Source organism: Oreochromis aureus, linkage group 4 (genome assembly GCF_013358895.1).
Source record: "Oreochromis aureus strain Israel breed Guangdong linkage group 4, ZZ_aureus, whole genome shotgun sequence".
Lineage (NCBI taxonomy): Eukaryota > Metazoa > Chordata > Actinopteri > Cichliformes > Cichlidae > Oreochromis > Oreochromis aureus.
In genome coordinates, this window is record NC_052945.1 from 10,504,402 (window position 1) to 10,528,114 (window position 23,713).

General features: G+C 37.1%; 1 protein-coding gene across 3 annotated transcripts; it reads left to right on the forward strand.

The window, feature by feature from the left end:
* Positions 1-256: 256 nt before the first annotated feature.
* On the forward strand, positions 257-6,229 carry zfand2a (zinc finger, AN1-type domain 2A). 3 transcript variants are annotated; one of them, XM_031729952.2, is made up of 10 exons: positions 258-440; positions 988-1,085; positions 1,179-1,273; positions 2,336-2,467; positions 2,551-2,702; positions 2,860-2,988; positions 3,122-3,197; positions 3,298-3,374; positions 5,633-5,763; positions 5,911-6,229. In XM_031729952.2, the coding sequence occupies exons 2-9, from the start codon at positions 1,031-1,033 to the stop codon at positions 5,742-5,744; spliced, it is 828 nt and encodes a 275-aa protein (XP_031585812.1). In that variant the 5' UTR covers positions 258-440; positions 988-1,030; the 3' UTR covers positions 5,745-5,763; positions 5,911-6,229. The 3 variants fall into 3 exon arrangements, with proteins under 3 accessions (XP_031585814.1, XP_031585812.1, XP_031585811.1); XM_031729951.2 differs by having other exon boundaries at positions 259-440; positions 5,633-5,717; XM_031729954.2 differs by lacking the exons at positions 2,860-2,988; positions 3,122-3,197; positions 3,298-3,374; positions 5,633-5,763; positions 5,911-6,229 and having other exon boundaries at positions 257-440; positions 2,551-2,706.
* Positions 6,230-23,713: the final 17,484 nt, after the last annotated feature.

Genomic DNA, 23,713 nt, shown 5'->3' on the forward strand with positions numbered 1-23,713 from the left:
GGTGTTTGTATACCCCTGTTTAAAATAATAAAAACAATAATAATCTCCTTTAACTTTCTTAAAAAAATAAAATAAAATCTGCCAATTTCTTTATAGCAGCTGCATGGCGTCCAGATAAATGACAGTCATCATGAGTAGTGAGTAAAATTGTGGATCCTTCCAGACATTTCATCTGTGATTCAGCTCTAGGAAACTACACCCAGGATGACGTGTTTCCCCGACGTAGAGTACGTTCTGACGTGGGAGGAGCGTGCGTGACACATCAAAATTCGATGAAAACAGCCAGCTGAGCATAACAGCACGCAGATGTCGGTGCTCAGGGATCACCCGTGAAACTATTACCAAGAAGGACCGACAAAGTCAGAATTAAGCTGGATGAGTTAAGATAACATTATTGCCTCCTACAGTAGCACAGCAGAGCGACAGGAAAACGGAATCTGGTGAGTGAAATTTAGACCAAAGGTAAGGTTAGCTGTCAGATTCACCTTGCTAGCTTTGTTAGCTAAGCTAACAGCTAAGCAAACATTAACATGAACAAAACAGCTGTCGTTTACTCATGTTTACTACGCCTATTTTGGAGGTCTAGTCTAAAACAAGTGTAGCTCATTTGTTTGGTTTTACCTGTTCGATGTTTACAGACAGCTTCATACTGGCTTATTAGTTAGCTCTATTTAAGTGCTAAGTAGTTATGTTATTATATCAAGCAAGCGTTAATAGCGTCAGCTGAAAATATTTAATAATTCTGATTTAATATCGGACATTTTTTCCTTTGCTGTCACAAGATCGCAACCAGCTTGAGAGAAACTTAGTTATGCAACTAAACTAATCGTTTAAGTTAGCTTAGCTTAGCTTCTGGCTAGCAATTTAGCAATCTCATCGTAGATCAGGGACTCATAACCATATGACTCAGTGTTAATACAATAAAAACATTAGCTGGCGTACAGCAAGACCAGTTTTACCGGGAGATTTTCCCCTCTGTTCCTTTAGGTTTGAAATTCACAGGATATTGCTTCAAAAGTAGCTTTAAGAGATGGAGTTCCCAGATTTAGGAGAGCACTGCTCTGAGAAGACCTGCAAACGTTTAGGTGAGTTTAAAGCGCACAGTCATGTTCTCTCCATTGTTTATGTTTCGAGGCTTGGTTGGAACTTTAATAATAATAACTTTGTCGACAATACAGATTTTCTGCCTATGAGATGTGATGCTTGTCAAGAGATATTCTGCAAGGATCACATAACCTATGCAAATCACAAATGCACATCATCCTACAAAAAGGTAAGTGATATCTAAAGTACAGATTTACTGCTGTGTTAAAAATGTTTCATTATTATTTAGTTACAATGTCCTTATACATTTCATTAAAGTCAACATTGTAGTAACTGCTGTTTAAAGTATGTAAATGTTGGGCAGGAATACATGAGATTACAGATATGATCATTTAATAATCCTTTTGTGTTAAATGTCCCTGATTTTCAGGTATTTTGACCTAATATTGGAGTCAATATTAGGATATTTTAGCATTTATTTGCATCATGATAAATGCTATTCATGCTTTTCACATTTGTGTTCTTGTTGTGGCTGCAATTGATGTTGTGTTTAAAGTTATTGAGATAGGTTGTGGTAACTGTTGCTGCCTTAGCAGGGCCACAGCAGTTTTCCTGTGTGTGTTTTACCCTCATTCACCTGCATTAGGTGCTGCTCTTTGCAGCCGACTCCACACAGTAATCAGGCTTGGGAGTACTTCAGGTGAGGGAGGGAGTAGCTCAGTGTTTGTCTGTTTACTCCTCCTCTGTGGATGGGAGAGTGCTTTGACTTTTTAATCTTTGCGTCCAGAGTTTTTCGTTTTCTTTCAGGTTGTCTATCTCTGAGTTTAATAGGTAATAAAATCTTACATTTTGTAGCAAATTCTGCCTCCTCGTCTCCTTTTCCACTAGGCATTTTTGTTGTTACTGCCAGGTGACTGTAACAAATTCCTGGATGAAAAGGTGACAAGGAGGCAGGATCCAGGATTTTTTTTTTAAATTAATGATTGAGCTAAAAGACAGGGAAAAGCTGATTTCACCATCAACAACAAACAAATAAATAAATAAATACAGATAAAAGAAATGCCAAAAAAATAAAAAACTCTCCACATAGCAACAATAAGCTCCTACCATGCTGTCAGTACACTGGGTCTCTGACTCCAGGGCTCTCCTCCCCCTCAGTTTAAGCAGTTACTGAAGTGAAGTGAAACGCAAAAGTAGACAAGGTAATGTACTGGACTTTTTTGATGTTCTGTAATCATGTTTCCTTTTTAAATAACATTTTCTTTTTTTTTTCTTATATTTGTCCCTGTAGGATATCCAGGTACCAGTATGCCCTTTGTGTAACATCCCCATTCCCGTCAAGAGAGGAGAGATGCCTGACATTAAAGTCGGTGAACACATTGATCGGGACTGTAAATCCGACCCTGCACAAAGAAAGAGAAAGGTTAGTATAACACTGATTTGTGTTTTACCCGGCAGCCAGTTAGAATCAACACATTAATAACTGAAGATGTTTTTCTTTTTCAGATTTTTACAAATAAATGCTCGAAAGGAGGCTGTAAGCAGAAGGAGATGATAAGAGTTACCTGTGACCAGTGTCATTTAAATTACTGTCTTAAACACCGTCACCAACTAGACCATGATTGTAAGACTGATGGGAAACCTCTGTCCAAATCTGGGTGAGTACGGTTGAACTGTTCATCGATAATGCTGTTCTTTCATCTGAAATCTGACAGTGTGGGACTTTGAACTGATCTTTTTCCCTTGTTGTTTTTATTTTTATTCATTCATTTATTTATTTATTTATTTATTTTTTTTAAATTGCTGATGTCTCAGACATGCTGCTTTAATGAGGACCCAAGGTACTTCCTCCACCTCTGCCTCTACTTCCAGTTCTTCCAGTTCAGGAAACACAAGACCTGTTTCTAATGGTCTAAATGCAAATAGCAGAAGTCACAGCACTGGGTGAGTTTTTCTAGCTGGTATTAAATTTAAAAGCGTCACAGAAAATGGGGAATGTTTGTAATTTAAGATTTGTTTTTGTTTTTTTTTATTGTTTTTGTTTTTTTTTTTATTTATGCGCAATTTTGTTTTTTAGCTCTGCCCAGCGAATTTCTACTTCAGTTTCAGCTCAGAATGTTATACCACCATCAGCATCATTTCAGGCCGGCCTGGTATGTATATTGTTTACACAGCATGATGCCATTAATTTAAAAAAAAAACAAAAAGTGTGGTCAATGTAAACATAGGTGTGGTGCTGTGCTGTCATTGCAGACAGAAGAACAGGCTTTACAAAGAGCTTTGGAGATGTCTTTGGCTGATTCAAGGCAGACAGTTGCGCCAGCACTTAGGTGAGTACGTTTTTCTCCGAATGCCAAAATTGTTCACCCCCCTTGAAGCCTTGAAGCCACTCATGTCTGTGCTGGTGTGAATGGAGGAGTGTTTTTCTGACCTTCAGCTTAAAAGTGCTGTTTCTTAGAAAGTCATTGAGAGCAACAATGAAGGGGAAGGCAAACAGAGAAAATTAAGTGTTAAACAATGTTAATGAATCTGACTGAATCAGCAAACACAAGTGCTCTTATGGTACCATGGCTATCAGGAGGCTGTATTGTTTTTGCATTTGATGGGAAGGAAATGAACCTCATGTGACGTTCCTCAAGGAGTGGTCAAATTAAAAAATCTAAAGTTTTCTAGCTGTTTAATTTGTATTTGAATAAAACAAACATTATTTTACCTGAGATCATTACTCTTCAAAAGACTTACTAGCATATGTGGTTTGGACAGAAAGACAAGAGGCAGAGCTGAAGATACTAGTTTGGGACTAGTGAGACTGGGCATGATTAGAAATTAGTACATCAGGGGGACAGCTGAGGTTGGGTAGTTTGAAGACTGGGTTAGTGAGGCATGGTCTGGATAAAGTGCAGAGTGTGGATATATTGGACAAAGGTTGTTGAATGTGGAGCTGCCAGACAGGAGGAAAAGAGGAACACCAAAGAGGATGTAGTGGAGTTGGACATGCAGAGGGTTGGTGTGACAGAGGAGGATGCTAGGGATGGGGTGAGATGGAGGCAGATGATCTGCTGTGGCAGCTCCTAAAGGGAGCAGCCAAAAGTAGTAGTTGTCTGTTTTCACACATTAATTCAAAAGTCCTTTCTTACATGTAGGTCAGAGCGGCAGAGTGTCGGCTTCAGCTGTGTTTAATTACTTGAAATATCTTGGTTTAGGTAAAGGTGCTGCCTGACTCGAGCAGGCAGACAGGAAACATGATGACCACTCACTGACTGTGAACCAACCAGATAATTGACAAATCTATTCAGTCGAACATAACACTGACTCAGTATGCGCAAGCTGCCAAATTGAAAACTGTTTAATGCCTGATCTAAATGTGTCGGACATGCAGTGTCTAGGAAAGTTCAGGTAAATGTGTAAAAGCGGCTTTTGAGTGTCAGATATGTTGAGAGGGGACTATTATTTTATCCTCTAATATCGCTGTTGCATTACCCTCTATGGGGTTTAAATATTTTATAACACTCATATCTATGTGCGTTATGGAAATATTATTCCACTTGGAAACATTTTTCCAGTAGCAGATAGCCTGTGAGACACACTCAGTGTGGCTGTGATGTGCTTCTCATACATCTCTTGACTTTCAGTCCTCCAATCAACTCGGTAATAGAAAGCAATAATATCTAATGTCATATCTAAACCATAGAGATGGTTTATTAGATTTAATAAAGGAGGAAACGTGCTCTGCAGTTTTCTCTTTTATCTTACATGGTGTGAACATATTTAAAAAATTTGTTTTGACAGTTTTCCTGGAATCGCTAAAGGAAACTGAATCCTCAGCTTTGCTTGCTGCAAGTTTTTTTTCCCCTAAACAAGCGGTCTTAATTGACAGAGACAGTTTCACCACACGGCCAATCATTAGCTTCTTCACACTTGTAGGAAACTCCAAAACAGCTATTTAGCAGACCTTATGTTTATAAAATGTAATGTATGAGGGGGGGACTAAGACTGGTAACGCTTATAATAGAGGTGTAAATTATATACACAAGTGATGCTTCACTAATGCATGACTCACAACAACATGATGCAGGATGTTTCATAAACTCATGTAAAATTCATGGTGCTATGACACGTTATGAAGTTGCTGACCTTTTTTATGGGCTTGGTTCAGATCAGCAGTGAATTTTAAGTCCATAACAAAAACTCCATAATGTGTTTATGCAAACATTGACTTTTTTTTTTCTTTTTCTTTGGGGAGGTACATTTTGGTGCCCAGCAAAAATGTTTTCTTTCCATCAAGGAAAAATCACTTTGATTTAATTTTAAAAATTGATAGAAATAAAAAGAAAAATCTTTAACCGCATCTCTGCGTGTGGACTAAATGTCCATGTTGAGCCAGGAAAATCATCTTCATATAATAATTATTCTTCATTTATCTGTTGTGTAAATGACAAGTGGTTTCACACACAAACTGAACTGCACTAAAAATGATTAAAGTCTTCAGATTTGTTTTTCCTTTCCTTCTTTTGAGCATATTTCTCTCAGTCCTTCCAATGTTTTTTTTTTATTTTTTCCCACTTACATTTTCTTGTTTGTGTCTCAGCCCTCAGGAGCAGGAGGATCTGGCTCTCGCTCAGGCTCTCGCTGCCAGTGAAGAAGAATACAGACGCCAGCAACAGAGACAACAGGTACCAGGAAAGCTTATCCGTCAGTAGCATGCTAACAAGAACGCATGTAGGTACACTGTTGTCACAGCAGCCCTTCCTTTTTAAACGTTCTTTTTGGTAGAAGATGAGACCAAATTGCTTTTTAATACATTTTTAGTCATGTGACGTGTACGAGTGCGGTGAGTCTTTGTAACTTTGTTTTCTCTTTGCTTAGGGAAGAGACTCCAAACAGTCCACCTGCAGCCTTTCTTAATTTCAGACCACCATTTTAGACTTCAAGCTGTGCTAATTATTTCCTAGAAACTGCACATGTGAGATGTCACTTTCTGGGATCAGTGATTCTTCAGTGACACATACTCACTCTTGGAAGTTGCTGACACATTACCGCCTTCTATAATATAAGCACATATACTTTCCAGCAGAATCTGTCATTTTTACAAATGATTTGCTCTGTAAATATTTTATATGCCTATCATGATGAATCCATTATATTAAAATGTATGATTATTGAATAAATTATGTCAAAGACGCACCGTGAACCCTCGAGTTTGTCAGTTAATTCAGATTTACACTTGCACTTGGAAGAGATGGGCTCTTATTTGGGCTAATCTGCAAGTCCATTTGAATCTATTAGTGATTTGGAATTATCAAGTAATCTATAAAGCCTTTTTATAGAGTTTGTTTGTAGAGTTTGTTAAATTTGGACCAGGTTTACTAATTATGAAGTACTATGCAGAAGACCTGAGAGATTCCTTCTTTCTTTATGTATTGAATATGGGGATGTGGTGGCAGCAATTTACTGAAACGTCTGCAAATGTGCGCGTAAATACAATTTAAAAGGCGAAAACTGAGTTTGTTCAGATTGAAAATGGTCTGTATTTGTATAGCCCTTTACTAGTCCCTAAGGACCCCAAAGCGCTTTACACATTCAGTCATCCACCCATTCACACACATTATGGCAAGGTACATTGTAGCCACACCGCCCTGGGGCACACTGACAGAGGCGAGGCTGCCGGACACTGGCGCCAGCAGGCCCTGTGACCACCACCAGTAGGCAACAGGTGAAGTGTCTTGCCCAAGGACACAACAACCGAGACTGTCGGAGCCGGGGCTCGAACCGGCAACCTTCGATTACAAGAGGAACTGCCAACTCTTGAGCCACGATCGCCCCAAGACAAGTATTTGGTTTTACAGCCTTTATTCTTCAACACAGCCTGAGCTCTCAGGCAAGCTTTCTTGTCATTTGTAAATAATGTTATAATGAGGAGACAATGCCATTTCTATTAATGTGCCGTTGTGTGTTGTTTTCCTATCCGGGTGTGCTTTTACTGCATTGTCATACTGAAAAATGAAGACTGCCAAACACTTTCCAAATGGTTTTCCATGGTGGATGAAAATCTCCCTATATTTTTCTGTTTTCATAAACAGCTACTGGCTGAAGTGCAACCCCAAATCATGACAAACCCTTCACCGTCTTTTACAAATGGTTGTAGATATTCACAGTTCTACCTCTCTCCTGACTACCTCTGTACATATTAATGGTGATTTGAACCAAAAATTGGATTGTTGGCTCTGTGACAGACTGGCGACCTGTCTGGAGTGTACCCTGCCTCTCGCCCTGTGGTAGCTGGGATAGGCTTCAACTCCAATCTCAGCCTTTTCACCCTTTTTCACTTCATTAAGAAGATAAGAAAAAAAAGTTAAAATTTAAAATTTCTTTCTTGCTCAGTTGCGTAGATAAAATACTAGTTTGCCCTCCCCTTTTTAATAGATCAGTAAGTAGTTTAACAAACAAGTCTCCTGAAAATTCTCAGATACAATGTATGGACTGAGAAAGCAGTGACTGTCCACAGAAGAACTTTGAGACATCTCCCTCAAGACCATTTCAAAAATGTTAAAGACTGGCTCCTTGGAAGCAAAATATTAAGAATTAGGTGTGACACAAGACTTGCACAGTACTGTACAGAGAATTTTATTACCGCAAGCAATTAAGGACTTTATTCTACAATGCTTCGACCTTCAGCAGCCATAATAAAGGTCTAATGTAAACCATGGTCAAAATGCGTGCAAATAATTAACAGCATGCTGGCCTTGACTGCTCTGTATTTTACGTAAGAAGTTAAAGCAAGCATTAATTTAATCATTATGTTTAAAAGTGTAATGTTGTTTGTAAACAATGGCTAGATAAGGTTGGATGAATAAAAATATGTGTACAGCAGTGTAATTAGCAGCGTATAATAAATACACTTTTCACTGCTGCACTATCAGGGTAGCCTGCTGTACCTGAGATTATCCCTCTTTGAGCAACGCAAGTTGGGATGTGGGAAATTTTGTTGACAAATCTTTAAAATACAGATTTATAAGAATGGAAACAATGGTTAGTTGCAGAGCTACTGGTTACACTGGTTAATATACTCTTTTACTTGTAGCAATTATTCAGGTGTTGTACAGCAGAGGGCAGTAAGGCATCATAAATGGTGCTCATTTTCTTTCCATAGGAAGCTGATTATTATTCCACAACTGTTAGTCAGAAACAAACTCTTTATCTTTGAGAAAAAAAATTTAAACTATTTTAATGTTTTTTTGTTGCTTGTTTTTTTTTTTTCCTTTGCTGCCATTTACATGATAAACAGTCAGGATAAAAAAACGTTCACTAAGCTTTTCAGCTTGTGTGGCAGCAGATGAAGTGTTGGAGAGTGTTGTGACATTAGCTGCCCAAAGCAATTTACATAATAATATTTAATAAGCATGGCTGAAGGGCGAACAGCTGCTGGACATGACCTCTTTAACCCACTGCGTTTACCATGTGTCACAAAAATCTAATTACCATTATTACAGTGAAATGGTTACTCAGTCATTTCACACTTTGCACGATGCACTAGATATCTATGCATGCATCACTTACATCGTGCAGTGATTTAATCCCTTATAGATCGTAATTGTAATTTCAGCTATCTGCAAACAGCCAATTGTGGCTATTCAAAGCATGCTTTGCTATTAAAAACACTGGATGAGTTTTTAAAAAAATTTTGTAGCCACTGATCAGTTGTAACATCTTGCCGCATAAATTTACATATTCATTAGGAAAGTCATTTTCTTTAAGCTAATGAAGATGCTAACAGCTTTACAGGATTTGGGGCACACATTCAAACCTACATTTTATGCACAACATTAATTTAATCAGTTAATTTATTGTAAGGAATACCAAATTGTTACTATTTGAAATATTCCAGTCAACCTTATTAGCCAACAGTAATGTCATTTTTGCATTTAATTGCAATAAATCCATGTGTCCAGTCTTCTCCACTGGAAGTTCTTTTTATAAAAGAGAAATGCAAACAGGCTAAGCATTTTTTGCCTCTCCAGACTTATTATTAAACATTATTAGTGAGTACCTACATAAGCCACAAAGGAGAAGGGCACAAATTGCTTCATATTAAATGTAGACGGCTGCATAATACTGTCAAACATAATTGTGTTTCCCTGATAGCAGTCTCAGTGGCCTTGGTGGAAACGACTTTCATAATTATCAAAAGGAGAGATTCTACTTGCGTCATTGTAAATAGTTTTATAAGTGGAAACTGAAGACAGGCTGTTCCCTAGATTGTCAGACTTGTTAAGTAAGGTGATTGGGATATCTAACAACTAAAGCAGACAAACCTTCTCACATTCCTCTACTTTCATGATAACTGGTGAGTAAAATTTGAAGTGAAAAGAGGGAACGCAGAAAACCCAATGTTAAAAAATAGAAATCTCACAGGGATTTTCTTAAAGGTCATTTCTCTAGGTGTGGAAAACATTCAGACTTTGACAGGTTTACAATAGCAGCTTCATGCCCTTGTCTCTCCTGGTTTGACTCCAGGTCACAATGAAGGTTTCTGAGGCGTACACTTTATGCACCTGGGCTCTCAGACACGACAGCATCCATCAAGAGAGCCAAAACAAATGATGTTGTTAATCTCGGTAATAAATGGGGACATGATCTCGTTTGTGTTGTTGATGCAGGGGAAGTTTTGAGATTTTTGCTAGAGTGCTGCTGTGTCTGTTGCAGAGAAATTGACAAACTGTTTCTAGGCAAATAGTAAAGATTATCTCTGTGGGGAGAAAATGAGTCAGCTCTGCTTGCCACGAAACGTGATCATGAATCAAGTGGGTGAATTTATAAGTGGTTCAGCATGCGTCAGTTTTACTAGTTGTGTTTTGTCAGTAGTGCTGATATTCTCTGTGTGTGTGTCCAAAATTAAGTAAGTTAAAAGTAAAGATTCCCTTTCTTAAGTGGAAAATAATAAATAACCATTCAGTTTGTTATCATAAACTCATAAAAGTTACACATATGCATTTCCCAATAACAGGAATGTAATCATTTTAAACTAAAGAGTGTCTACAGGTCATAAGGATCACAGGAAGACCAAATGCATGCATTGAGCTCATGTTGTTATGTATAGAGTGATGGAGCCATGCTTCCCAGCTGGAGTTTTATAGCCTAGGAGGAAAACATAAATCTGTAAGAGTCTCCAATTTCCCGGTATCACAAATGTCATTTCACAGCACAGCAGGAAACAAGAAAGTGGACCAAAACGTGGCCTTGTTGTGTCGGTGCTAATGGAAAAGTTGTGAGATTGTGAGATTAAGGGGTCAGAAAACCTGCTGAAAAGCTCCAAACCTGCAAGGTGCTTCCACATGTATTTTTGAAATGCACATCTAATATAAGTAGGAAATTCAGGGTATTTATTTCTACGTTATAACATTAGAATTTGTGCATATGTGTATGTGTGTAAAACAGATTCACCAAAGCAAAGTGCTCTTGAGGGTTTTGCTTCAGGGACAGTTAGCATACTCTGAATTTTAAGGAACTTGCTTGCTCACTATACTTGAGCTGCTAGTTTACCAGCAGCACCAGCCCCTGTGCAACTGGTTTGGCACAAAGAAACCATAAGCCCTGCACAGCTGACACAGTTGGCACAGTCCCACAAACTGCTAGCTGAATTGGCACAGTTGGTTATTCCCAGGACTCGAGCAGCAGAACAGAATATCAGCTTCAGATTTTTTATTTTCAAAACAGGAACAACAGTTCATGCTTTACTGAATATTTGTTCTCTAAGAACAACATGTCATTTATGTCCCTGGATATTATTATAAAAACCTGAGCAGAAAAACATTAATTGCAGCCATTAAACACTGGGAGCTAGAGGCTCACCAAGAGCTCTGAAGCTCAGTCAGAGTAATTTTATTCTAGGTATTAAGTACACTTGACACTCATTAAGGTTTGAAAGTGGGACAGTGGACAGAAGGAGCTCTGGCTGAGTGCTATTATTTTTTTCCACAGTGTAACATGTTTTGTCATTGAACAGATGAGTAGTGTGCAAGAATAAAGCCTGGCAGATACAGGCGGGGTGAAAAACACAACTTCATAATTAGAGCCAAGGGAGAATGTGTTGATATGAAATGCAAATATTCTTTTAAACACTGTGCAATTGTTTGGAAGTCGTCATACATAAAATTACATTTTTAAGCCCCTTTCAAACAAGATTATATGATGCAGCTTTAAAAGATTTATGAAGCCCGTTTCTGGTTTCATTAGTCTGTTAAATTGGCAACACTTTATTAACTTATGTCACTCAAACATAGGTGACAGTGTAACTAGTTAAGTGTAACAACACTCAAAGGTCTTGCCACTAAAAATACTGCCCCGCCCTTCACTCAGATTCACACACACATAGATATCTCGTTTCTGCAATAGGAATGACAATAATGCATCATGAACAAATGTTTCAGTCGTGTTACAAATTAGAATCTGAGTTGAACTAATCTGAGAGACATGCACAGCTATTATCTTGTGCCTGTCTGTCAATGTGATGTCTTGCAGACCTATGGCATTTTGTTAAGCTAAATATAAGTGTTAACAGATCTGACGCAGTCATCTTGGTAGTGTGATTGCTGTTAGCTTGATGGAAAAAGACTATAAAACATAACAAAAGCACTCAATAGAATCTCAAAGCATAAAACATGGATGAGCATTAGTAAAAACTGCTGAGGCATTTCTGAGTGCTGCCAATTTTTCCACTTCAGCTCCCATTAATTGATATGTCTTGTTTTGTGCTATGGCTCTGTACCTCTGTGTGTAATTATCTGTGCTTTTCATTTAACCAACACTACTTTCATATCTCAGTAAGTCCAAGGACCCAGGGGAGTGCCTGCCTTGACACTGCACTATGATCAATAAGAAGCCAGTCCACGGGAGACAGCATGAGACGCTCCTTTGAGTCTTGGGCACACTTTAATTTATATCTCAGAATAAATTGTTTTAGACAACTTATGCGTGTTTCTCACAAACAAAATTATTAAAGAATAACAGGAAGGTCTTTTGTAAACTCTTACATTCTTGTATCCTTTACTTTGAGTGATCATAGATTTGTTGAAGTCATAGTGTGGGATTGATCATTAAGTGTGGAGTCAAGCTTAAGACATCAATTGACCCACAACAGCAATTTCATGTTATTGGTGTTGTTAAAAAAAACAAAACTAACTATGCAGATACACTGCTTTGTACTCAGACTTCACAGTCATATGATAAATAAACTGCACCCTCTTTTTAAGGTTTTATGTATCAGAACATGAAAAGGTATCTGTTTTTTCTGTAGGACTTCAAATTGTAAATGTAACTTCAGGTGAACAACAAAACATGACATATTAATGACATATTACAGCATGTCATTAAAAATCTTGCCAAATGTAAAAGCAGTGAAAATCTAAATTCATTTGTAAGTGTGAGCACCTGTATAAAAGCAGAGACTTTGGTAGTTTTGCTGGTCTGAAGCATTCAGGTGTGTGTTAGCACAATGTCAAGGAAGCAGGGCATCAGCATTGAACTGAAAGATGTGACTGTTGATGCTCATCAATATGGGCGCAGCTATAAAGCCATTTCTGAACAATTTGAAGTCCATCATTCTGCAATGATAAAGATTATTCGCAAGTGAAAAAAATATTAAGACAGCTGTCAGTTTTACCAGCAAATTTACCCTCAGATTGTCCAATACCCAAAGCTGCATCTCAGACTCTACACGCCTCAGTTAGCATGATAGATGTTAAAGTTCATGACAGTAGATTTATGGCTTACTGCAAAGTCTGGCTTGTTTTGAAGGGTTGCCAAGAGAAAGCCTCTTATCTTAAAAAAAAAAAACATGGCAGCATGGCTTAGGTTTGCAAAGTTGCACAAACCACAAGACTTCTGGAGCAATGTAATTTGGACAGAAGAGGCCAAAGTGGAGATGTCTGGCCATAATGCACAGCAACAGGACTATTTTTTTTTTTTTATCTAACCTAATACATCTGATGAAAACCAAACACAGCATATCAGAACAAACACCGTCAAACATGAATGTGGAGGGGTGACAACCTGGACATCCTGAGTCAACCATAAACTCTCTGTATACCAAAGTATTCTAGAGTCAGATGTCAGAAGTTTCACTGGAGTTGGGTCGTGCAACAGGTCAGTGATTTCAAAGACAGCAGTAAATCTATGAAAGAATTAAGGTCACGCAAGAAAAAAAAAAGAAAAAAGAAGAACAAACGAGTGGGACAAAATTCTCCACAATGATGTAAGAGACTGATATAGTTAAACAGACAATGATTTCTTTACCTTACTGCTACAAAACGCGGTTCTTCAAGTTGTTGAATCATGGAGTGTACTGAGTTTTTCCACACACTGGTTCTGCATTTTGGCTCAATTTTTGTTAAATAAATAAAGACATGGTGTAATATATCATGTGTTCTTGGTTATTTGAGGTGATATTTCCCTAATTTTAGAACCTGGTAAGAACCAGATGATGTCAACATTATTAAAAACATTTTATCTGGAGGAGAACTCAACAATGGTACATCAGAATCAACACAAACAAATAAATAGATTAATTTCATTGACAGTGTTACTGAAAGACCAATACGCCTACCTTTCTGGGGTAAACAGGAAAATGTTTTTGCATTAATGAATTCTCATGCTAATACTCTGATGAATGGGAAGCTACGAGTTAGCTGTGGCATTACTAATTGAAATGTTTCACTTTGTAATATCACAAAAACAGTATCTGAGTTATCTCATGGTCTTCTCTCCAGTGACAAAAGTTGGGTCTTCTTTTTCAATCAGCTTTCCACTGTTTGTTCTTGCTTCTTCAAGTGTTTTAATTATGTAGAAGCAATCCTTTCATCGTGACATCACGAGAGATGTGCATCTGTTGTTTTGATGATGTTTTGTTTGAAGTGGTGTCTCTAAGGCTAATGAATGTTTTCTCTCTTTGCTAATCAATTAAATCAGTCAGATTCTCCATGGAGCAGAAGGTTCAACATCATTGGGACTTTTGGATTGAAAAAATAATAATCCTTTATCATTCATAACTGTATTCGCAGCAGGAACAAGCCACTATTGACTTCTCTCTTAAATCAAAGCAAAATCCACACAGTCATTTAGTGTCACCACATTAAGTCTGGATCACATCAAAGCTGAACTGGATGCTTGAATAAATAACAGTAGATGTGTTTACAGCACAGTGGTGAAAATTAGTTTGTTTGTAACGCAACCAATTAGCCTGTTGCAAGTAAGTCAAACGATGGCTTGTTTTCACAGTCAGTTTGAACCCCATGGCGTGAACACAGCATGCAATATGGATCGATATCATTTTTTAAGATGCCAGTTTTTAGAAAGTAAAGCTGGTAAAACTTCAAATATTGTCACCTGCAGAGACCTCAAGAAAAAAAAGTCCCTTTGAAGGAGAAGCCTGTTCACAGAGCTTCAGCACAGCCTGACAGGCCTTTTTTTTTTTCACAAAAAACCCCCCAGAAAAAGAACGAAAACCAAACACTTCTGCCAGATGCACAGTAAGACAAATGTGTTGCACTAAACAGTAAGTACAGATGAGATATCATTTGTACTGGTTTCTATGACAACAACAGGATATTCATATACAGTGTGTAGCTTAGACCTGGACTGACCTGTGGGAGCACTGCAATCCTGGCATTATTTCAGTCTGCAATCCACCCTCATTTTGTCACTGTGATTAGTCTTTTGATGAAGCGAGCAATTAGGACAGTCGGAAAGGAAATCTGTTCTGTTTCAGTTTCTTTTCTCATCTCTAATTCCTCTGGCTCACAGTCCCAGAGCACACAGCAGAGTTGGCAAAACAACTTCTAGTGTTTGAACAGCTCAAACATAAAGGATTCACTGCAACACAGTTTTTTTTAATGTACTTTACACAGCCCAAGTGTGGTTTGACGTTCACTTAAAAAGTAGCAAAAGTACTTTCACAGTAAAAGGTAATTTATTCCATAAGCTTATTAGAGGACTAAAATTGTAGCTTGGCCAGCACTTTGAGCAAAATGCTAATGTCTCCTGGGAACACTCAGAACCAAACAGGAGGCAATAACCAATCAGGTGAGAGACACAGACACAATAAAGTCAACTCACGTGGCTGAGATTGTTTGGTACGCTTGTGGCTTTGGAAAGCCAAACCTTTCACTCGCTGTATTATGTATTCATTTTAGTGTTTTTATTGTATGGTGGCTCTAGAGGTGGCGTTGTATTTTTTTTTTATTATTATTGATTTAATGGTTCTCCCATAACTCTTCCTGTAGTGAAGCTGAAAAGAGATGATTGCCAACAAATCCGTAACAGTGTCCTGTTTGTTTACCGAGTGCAGGCTGCCACTTACTTTAGAGTTAATATACTATCAGGTATTTCAGTCCTTTTTTATCTTGCCATTTTATTTGCCATTTCAGAATTGATTTAATCTACCCTCTCACTCTCTGTAGTGGTGGGCTGAGTGTTCGCCATTTCCTGATGGTGATATGGTTTGCTGTGCCACATTTTATTAGTGTGGTGTTTTGATGTATTTCTCTTATGATTGGGTGGCTAGCTTCCCCGTCTGTAGTACGACATTCTAGCGCTCTACATTTCCTCTCTTTCTTAGACTCATTTCATCAATAATCAATTATGGCTGATAACCCACAGAGACTGCTATGGCCTCATTAATGAAGTGCCCATGGTAACATGGGGCATACTGACAAGCTACCATATTCACCATCTTAGTTAATGATGCTAGAATGAAAAGCCTAATGAACAACTGAGGCTGACCACTGACAGTCCTTAAGCCATGCTGGTAGCATCACATTAATATGAAATTTTACCATCGAAACAAAACATACAAAATGGAAAAGGTGTTCCTTTTTAACATCTAAGAGTAAGTTTGTTTTTTGGTTTGTTTTTTGCAATGCTGGAAACATTGCTCCGATTCTATTTTGGTCCATATTGACATGCTAGCATCACATATTTGCTGGAGATTTGTTGGCACGCATGAAGCTTATATCCACCACATTCCAAACACGCTCTACAGAATGAATATCTCGTAATTCAATTCAATTCAATTCAATTTTATTTATATAGCACCAAATCACAACAACAGTCGCCTCAAGGCGCTTTATATTGTAGAGTAGATCGTACAATAATAGATTCAGAGAAAACCCAACAATCACATGACCCCCTATGAGCAAGCACTTTGGCGACAGTGGGAAGGAAAAACTCCCTTTTAACAGGAAGAAACCTCCTGTAGAACCAGGCTTAGGGAGGGGCAGCCATCTGCTGCGACCAGTTGGGGAGAGAGAAGAAAAACAGGATAAAGACATGCTGTGGAAGAGAGACAGAGATTAATAGCAGGTATGATTGTATGATCGTAACTGTGGAGGACACAGTGAACATGTTCACATTCAAGAAACCAGTTTGAGATGATTTGAGCTTTAAGACGTGATGTGTTACCTTGCTGAAAGCAGTCATCAGAAAATGGATACATACTGGTCGTAAATGTTCAGCAACAATACTCATGTGGTATTAGAGATGGTTGTGGGAAAATCTAAGTAGAGCAGCAGTTTCTTGAATATTCATGCTTTTTATTTGAAGTCAGAAGTCATACCTTCAGAGTACAGTAATGAGTCCTCAAGACAGACTTCCAATATCGAAAGTTAGAGCAGTCACACCAACCCCAATTTCACAATCCGAGATTGTGGTAGTCCATGTAAACAGTAGTAAAACCCTAAAACTTGTAATCTGTAAAGCCATTGTTGAATATTTCTGACTTGCTAATAAATAAGCCACATTCAGAACACTGACCAGGCTCTATCCATGAACATGCTGCAGTGTTGATATTGAGTGCAAAAACACAACTTTTACTGGTAATGCCACATTCAAAGTCACTTAAAACCCATTTCTTCCCAATTTTTGTCACCAGTTGTGCTTCTTTATGTTCAGCAGCTCAGCTACACCATTGAATGAGAACTTGCTAGCTACCGAGCTTGCTAGCTTATAGAACAAGCTAACACCTGCCCCAAATGTGTCTGGTAACAATTAAACAGTGAACAAAATGTAAATTTCCACTTTTCACCTTTAATAGTGATTTTCCTCTTGTTAGATATGATGCCTCATTTTCAGAAGAGTTTAAAGTTGTGCACAAAGAGAGACAAGAGAGACAAAATCAATGAACCATTATCCAGTTCAGTCTCATTCAATGTGTTGCTGTCAAATATTACATATTGAGTAAAGCCTCCCTGGTTGATGTGCTGAAATTGCTGTGAATAAACTGGCTGTCAGTTCATTACTTCTTGTTGGTAAAAACTCTGAGCAGAGTTGACTGACAATGACAAATAATGTGATAAAAATAAGTAAAACTGTGTGCAGCAGAACTTCCTATGATACCAAATATCAGTCCCAGGAGACATTTTGGAATTACCTGTGCTCCAACTGACCGGACTTCTGTGGGATTTTGTATGATTTTGTATGCTTTCTGTCTTTAAAGTTGCATACTGGTTGCATCAAAGTGCTTCTTCCATTACCAGCTTCAGTTAGTTGCACAGTACAGACACAGTTCAAATTCACAAGTCTGCGCAAAGCAGGTTCCAGCAAATATAAACACTCCAATGATCAAGAGTCAAGGTGTGAATGTCAGTTTAACATTTCACCTTATATGCACCTCTCATTTCCTCTGAGACCATTGCTGTAATTGATCTTCTCCACTCAGCAAGGACTAATGAGGCAGGATCACAGCAGCATACAAACAATGCACAAAATAATTTATACTGTAAAACATCGATACTGAACGCTTGTTTTTGTACTTCAGCAGAACACTAATAAGTTGGTGCGCCCCCTTGTTTTTAAATTGAATGAGTCCTGATTGATTTGAGTTGCTTGTCAAGGGTGAACCCTAAAAAGGTTATTGTGTTTTTACTACAATGTTGCTGAATTCTACAAAGAAATGTCTAATGCTGGATATCATTAGTCTCAGACTGACTTTTAATAATTCAGAAAATCATTGCATTTCCTTGTAGACCACTTTGTAAAATGTCACACTACTCTAGTCTTCGTGTTCTAGGTGGAAATCTGTCCTGTTTTTTGGGGGGGTGGGTTTGTGTGTGTGTCACTTCATAGAGATCCATGCTGTTGTTGCCATGGAAACACTCACATAAAACAAAACCTAGAGGTATTTCTGAATGTTAATCCGTGCTACACCAAGAGCACAATCCAACATTGACCAAACTAAGCTGTTTTCAGTGGCTGTTGTTTTGACCTTCATTTTTTATATAGGATGGTCATCTTAAATATGGATGCAGCTGGAGGTAGTTTTGTGTGTGTGTGTGTTTTGTCCACAGGTGTAGAAATGATGATGTGTCCAGACGCTTGGTCCAGCCTGGTTTCATGTAATTCCTTGATGGATGGTGGCTGACAGCAGTGAAAACAGGCTGTCAGAGATTGTGTTTGGAACAGGAAGAGGTGGAAATGTGTCAGACTGATGCTCCTGGGATAGAATCTGAATGTTATTTGATTCACTCCAAGCAGCACAGTGAGGGCAGACCCACGTCAGATCCTGCTGATTTTCTACTCAATATGGCATAGAAATGGCGATGCCCTAAAGCTTGAATAGTTTAATTGGGTTTGCATTTTAATTAGTGTGTAAATACACAATGTGAAATTCAGCCCTTTAATAAAAGGGCTAAGTTGTTTGGCCTCATTGTAACATGTAGTGGTAATCCATACTCCCTCTGAAATGTGCTGTAGTTTGTTTATAAAAGGTGGCAGAGGCAGTGGGTAATGCTGAGTGCACACTTGTCAGTTTGATAGATGGGTGGGTGGCCAGAGGAACAATTGATCGGGCGAAAAAGAACAAGAGGAAGCATGAGGAGCCCATATCTACATTTGGACATTAAATCCTCAATACAACCAATAAAACATCGCAATATCAAACAAACAAAAATAGCCCCCAAAAATCGACACTATCAATAAAATTTAAATTATTTTATCAGATAAACAAACACTAAAAATTTGATTGATGTGCAGATGTTTCATTCTGTAGTATCACAGACACAACATGTCATTAAGAGGCTTTTTATTTAGCAGACTGTATTGGCTGTGACTAAATGAATCATAACTCGCCATGAGTAATAAGCGACATTGGTCATGAGTGCCTGTTCCCTGCAGCATGAGTCACTCTGGTCCCCCGTTTCATTTTGAATGAATCAGAGCAACTCGACCCTTTACTGGCCCTCAAAGCATTAATTTTACACCTGACATGAATCAGATTCTATCTATGGTTTTTATTGTTTGTTTGCTTTGATATCCATTAGCAGCTGTCTAGTAATGTTGATATAAAAACATGCATAGTGATATGAAAGCACTCACACCCAAGTCTCACTACTGGCTATGAGTGCATACAGTAAAACATTAGGCTGAACTACAGAAGTCTGACACAGACAATCTCTAAAAACTACAGTGCTGTGCAAAAGTCTTGAGCCACCTCTCATTTCCTTATATTTTGCTAGGAAATTTTGACATAGGTTTATTGAAACAGTTTGCACAACTCTAACGACCTTGCAAGTCGATAATTGTGTATGACCCCCCTTTATTCCTCAACACAGCCTGAACTCTCTTAGACAAGCTTTCTTGTCATTTCTTTAAGAGGTTTTCAGGAGTGATTCTCCAGACTTAATGAAGCATATCCAAAGCTATTATTTGTAAATTGGCTGCTTTTTGTTCTGTTCTATGTCAAAGCTCATTAGAAAACCAAGATGGCTGCTGATTGGGAAAACTGTGTTTGTTACTCTTAGCAATCCAACAAACATCACGAAAAGAACTTAACATCTAAAAGATTGGTTACGACTTGTATCCTCACAAAGAAGTTCTGCTTCATTTTGTGTGAGTATTTCCACAAATTCTGAAGTTTAGGGTCCTTTTTTTCATCACATGTGCTCTACAAGTAACACCTGGCCTATTGGATTACCTGGAGCCTGGAATTCATTTTGTCTGCTAACAATTTAAATTGGTGATCAAGAAACATGACAACTAAGAGGCTAACAGAAGATATTGAAGAAGTTAAGAAGTCTCTTAACTTTATGTCAGAGGAATTGAGTAAGGTGGTGAAACAGCAAGCAGGACTACTGGACTTAATTGAAGAAATAAGACAACTGAAGATTGTGATTAAGGAAAAAGATAAGAAGATTGAAGAGCTGGAAAAAAGAGTTGACTATTTGGAGCAATATACAAGAATGGAAGATGTGATTATTTCTGGACTGAAGACAAATCACTACACCTATGCACAGAGTACAGCAGGTGACAAGGAGGGGGAAGATGCACCAAGAGCTGAAAAGGATTTGCTTGAGCAGCAAGTTATTCAGTTTTTCAAAGACAAAGACATTCTTTTGGATAGTAAAAACATAGTTGCATGTCATACTGTTCCACAAAACATACCAAGATGCCAACTATCATACTACGATTTGTGAACAGGAAATATAAAGTTGAACTGTTAAAGATGGGAAAGAAGTTAAAGGGAACCGGCGTATATGTGAATGAGCATCTCACCAAGAGAAATGCTGAAATTGCACGACAGGCAAGACTATTGAAGAAGGAAAGGCACATCCAAGATACCTGGACCAGGAACTGTAAGGTATTCATAAGACTTAATGGGACACCAGAACAAGCTAAAGTAATTGTTGTCAGAGACATTGCAGATCTTGAGAGATTTAAACAAAAGAAATAGAGTTCAGTGTGGAAAAGAATTGTGTTGCTGACTGTGATATGAACAACATCTGATAAGTGTGAGGAAAAATGCATGTGAATGTGTGAACAAAAAAAATGGAATATTTTGGATCTCATGATTATAAATTTTATGAGTTGGACAGTAGTATTGATCCAGATATCCACCTCTATCAGAATGTTGATATGACATGTGAATATTATAATGGGGAAGAGTTGGATCCCAAGATAAAAGGTTTTCATTAATCCACTTTAACAGTCGGAGTCTTTACAGTAATTTTTCTAAAATTAAAGTGTATCTTGATCAATTCCAAAATAAGTTTGCAGTGGTAGCAATTTCAGAAACATGGTTGAATGACGACAAAGAATTGCAAGATGGACTAGAGGGCTATGAAATGTTTTGGCAAAATAGGAAGAATAGAAGAGGAGGAGGTGTTGCTATGTTTGTTTTTTCGTATCTTAAATGTAAAGTTGTTAATAATATGACTGCTGTGATTGATAACTTGATGGAATGTTTAACCATTGAAATTCAGTGTGAAAGATCGAAAAACATTTTAGTTAGCTGCATTTATCGTACACCTGCATCCTGTATAGATCAGTTTACCAAAGAAATTTCTGTAATATTAGAAAATCACAAAGAAAAGGTGACTGTTTTTTGTGGTGATTTTAACATTGATTTATTGAAGGCAAACGACCATAATAAGACTTCAGAATTTATTGATACAATGTTTAGTTTTGGATTCCATCCATTGATTCTAAAGCCGAGCAGAATAATGATGGATAGTGCTACTTTGATCGACAATATTTTTGTTAATAAGATCGACGGCAAGATACATAGTGGACTGTTAGTCACAGATGTAAGTGATCACTTGCCTGTCTTTTCAGTGTTTGAAATGAACAATCAACTTCATTTTCAAGAGGAAAAGCAAATTGATTACAGTGGTAGAATAAAAACACCAGAACAAATTGCGGCTTTTAAAACAGACTTAGAAAATTATGACTGGCAAAAAGTTTATGTGGAAGACACTAATGATGCATACAATGCATTTTTGGATATATTTTTGTCAATCTATGACAGCCATTGTCCAATTAAAAAGTTTTCCAAAAATTCTAAAAGAAAAACCATGGTTTACACAAGGTCTGGAAAGAGCCTGTAAAAAGAAAAATAGGTTATACAGGATTTTGTTGACACATAGAACAAAGGAAAATGAAGACAAATATAAAAATATCGAAATAAATTAACATCTATTATGCGATATGAAAAGAAAAGATATTATGAACAGCTGCTTCAAAAAAACATAAAAATAATATTAAGGCTACCTGGAGTGTATTAAATAGGATAATAAAAAATCAACATAATATATGTTCTCCAACACGTATTGTAAAAAGAGGTAATGTAGTGATTGAGAATATTGAGAGCATAGTTAATGAATTTAATGATTACTTTGTTAATGTAGGTCCCAACTTGGCAAAAGAGATTTCTGTACCAGGAGGAAATGATGAAGTAGATTCTACTTCTTGTAAATGTAACTCAATGTTTCTTGGTGGAGTCTGTGAGAGTGACATTGTAGAAGTGGTGAGCAAATTCAAGAGTAAAAATCCATGGATTGTGATGACCTTGACATGTCGCTAATTAAAGAAGTTCTTCATAGTGTCCTTCAACCGTTAAAATATATTTGTAATAAATCATTTCAAACTGGAATTTTTCCAGATAAAATGAAAATTGCCAAAGTGATCCCACTATATAAAACTGGTGATAAACAGATTGTGTCAAACTATAGACCGGTATCTTTACTGCCTCAGTTTTCAAAGATTCTTGAAAAATTATTTGCAAACAAATTAGATTCTTTATTGATAAATATGATTTATTGAATGATCATCAGTATGGGTTCAGAAGAAATCGCTCAACATCTCTAGCTGTGATGGAATTTATTGAAAATATTGCAACGGCTGTGGATGAAAAACAGTTTGGAATAGGTGTGTTTATTGATTTACGTAAAGCTTTTGATACGATAGATCATTCTTTACTTTTACAGAAGTGTGAAAGGTATGGTTTAAGAGGTGTTGTACAGTTTTGGTTAAATAGTTACTTGAATAATAGGTTCCAATATGTGAGTATTAATAACATGAAATCTAAACTTAGAAAAGTAACTTGTGGAGTTCCGCAAGGATCTGTTTTGGGACCTAAGTTATTTTTACTTTATATAAATGATATTTGTACAGCTAGTGATATTTTAAAATATGTGATGTTTGCTGATGATACAAACTTATTTTGCTCTGGAAAAGACATAAAGAAATCACTGAAAACAGTGGAAACAGAACTCATGAAGTTAAATAGATGGTTTGTATTTAATAAATTATCATTGAATGAAAGTAAAACAAAATTTATGTTGTTTGGAGGTAGTAAAAGTAATATTATAGTAAAATTGAATTTAAATAATGTTGAAATTGAAAGAGTATATGAGACAAAATTTTTAGGAGTAATTATTGATGATAAACTTTGTTGGAAGCCCCACATAGAATATGTGAAACGGAAATTATCCAAGTCTATTTCTATTCTTTATAAAACAAAAGATTTTTTGAATACGAACTATCTTTATTTATTGTATACTTCCCTTTGTTTGCCTTATATGACCTACTGTGTAGAAATTTGGGGGAACACTTACAAAACATATTTGGATTCAATATTTAAATTGCAAAAAAGAGCTATTAGAATAATAAATAAAGTTGGATATAGGGAGTCCACCAACCAGTTTTTTGTAGGATCATCTATGTTAAAATTCATGGACATTATATATTCTAAAACTTTAGAAATGATATATCGTGTGATGAAAAAGAATGTTCCAATTTGTATTTTAAGTATGTTTCAACTAAGAGATGGAAAATATGATTTGAGGGGGTCTTATAAGTTTGAAATGCCTAAAGTGAGAACCAATGTTAAGTATAGATGTGTGTC

Bases quoted from the DNA above. Each gene is read 5' to 3' on its own strand.
- zfand2a (XM_031729951.2), top strand. From the start codon at position 1,031: ATGGAGTTCCCAGATTTAGGAGAGCACTGCTCTGAGAAGACCTGCAAA. The intron at 1,086-1,178 runs GTGAGTTTAAAG...TCGACAATACAG, and splicing joins GAAGACCTGCAAACGTTTAG to ATTTTCTGCCTATGAGATGT. The intron at 1,274-2,335 runs GTAAGTGATATC...TTGTCCCTGTAG, and splicing joins GCACATCATCCTACAAAAAG to GATATCCAGGTACCAGTATG.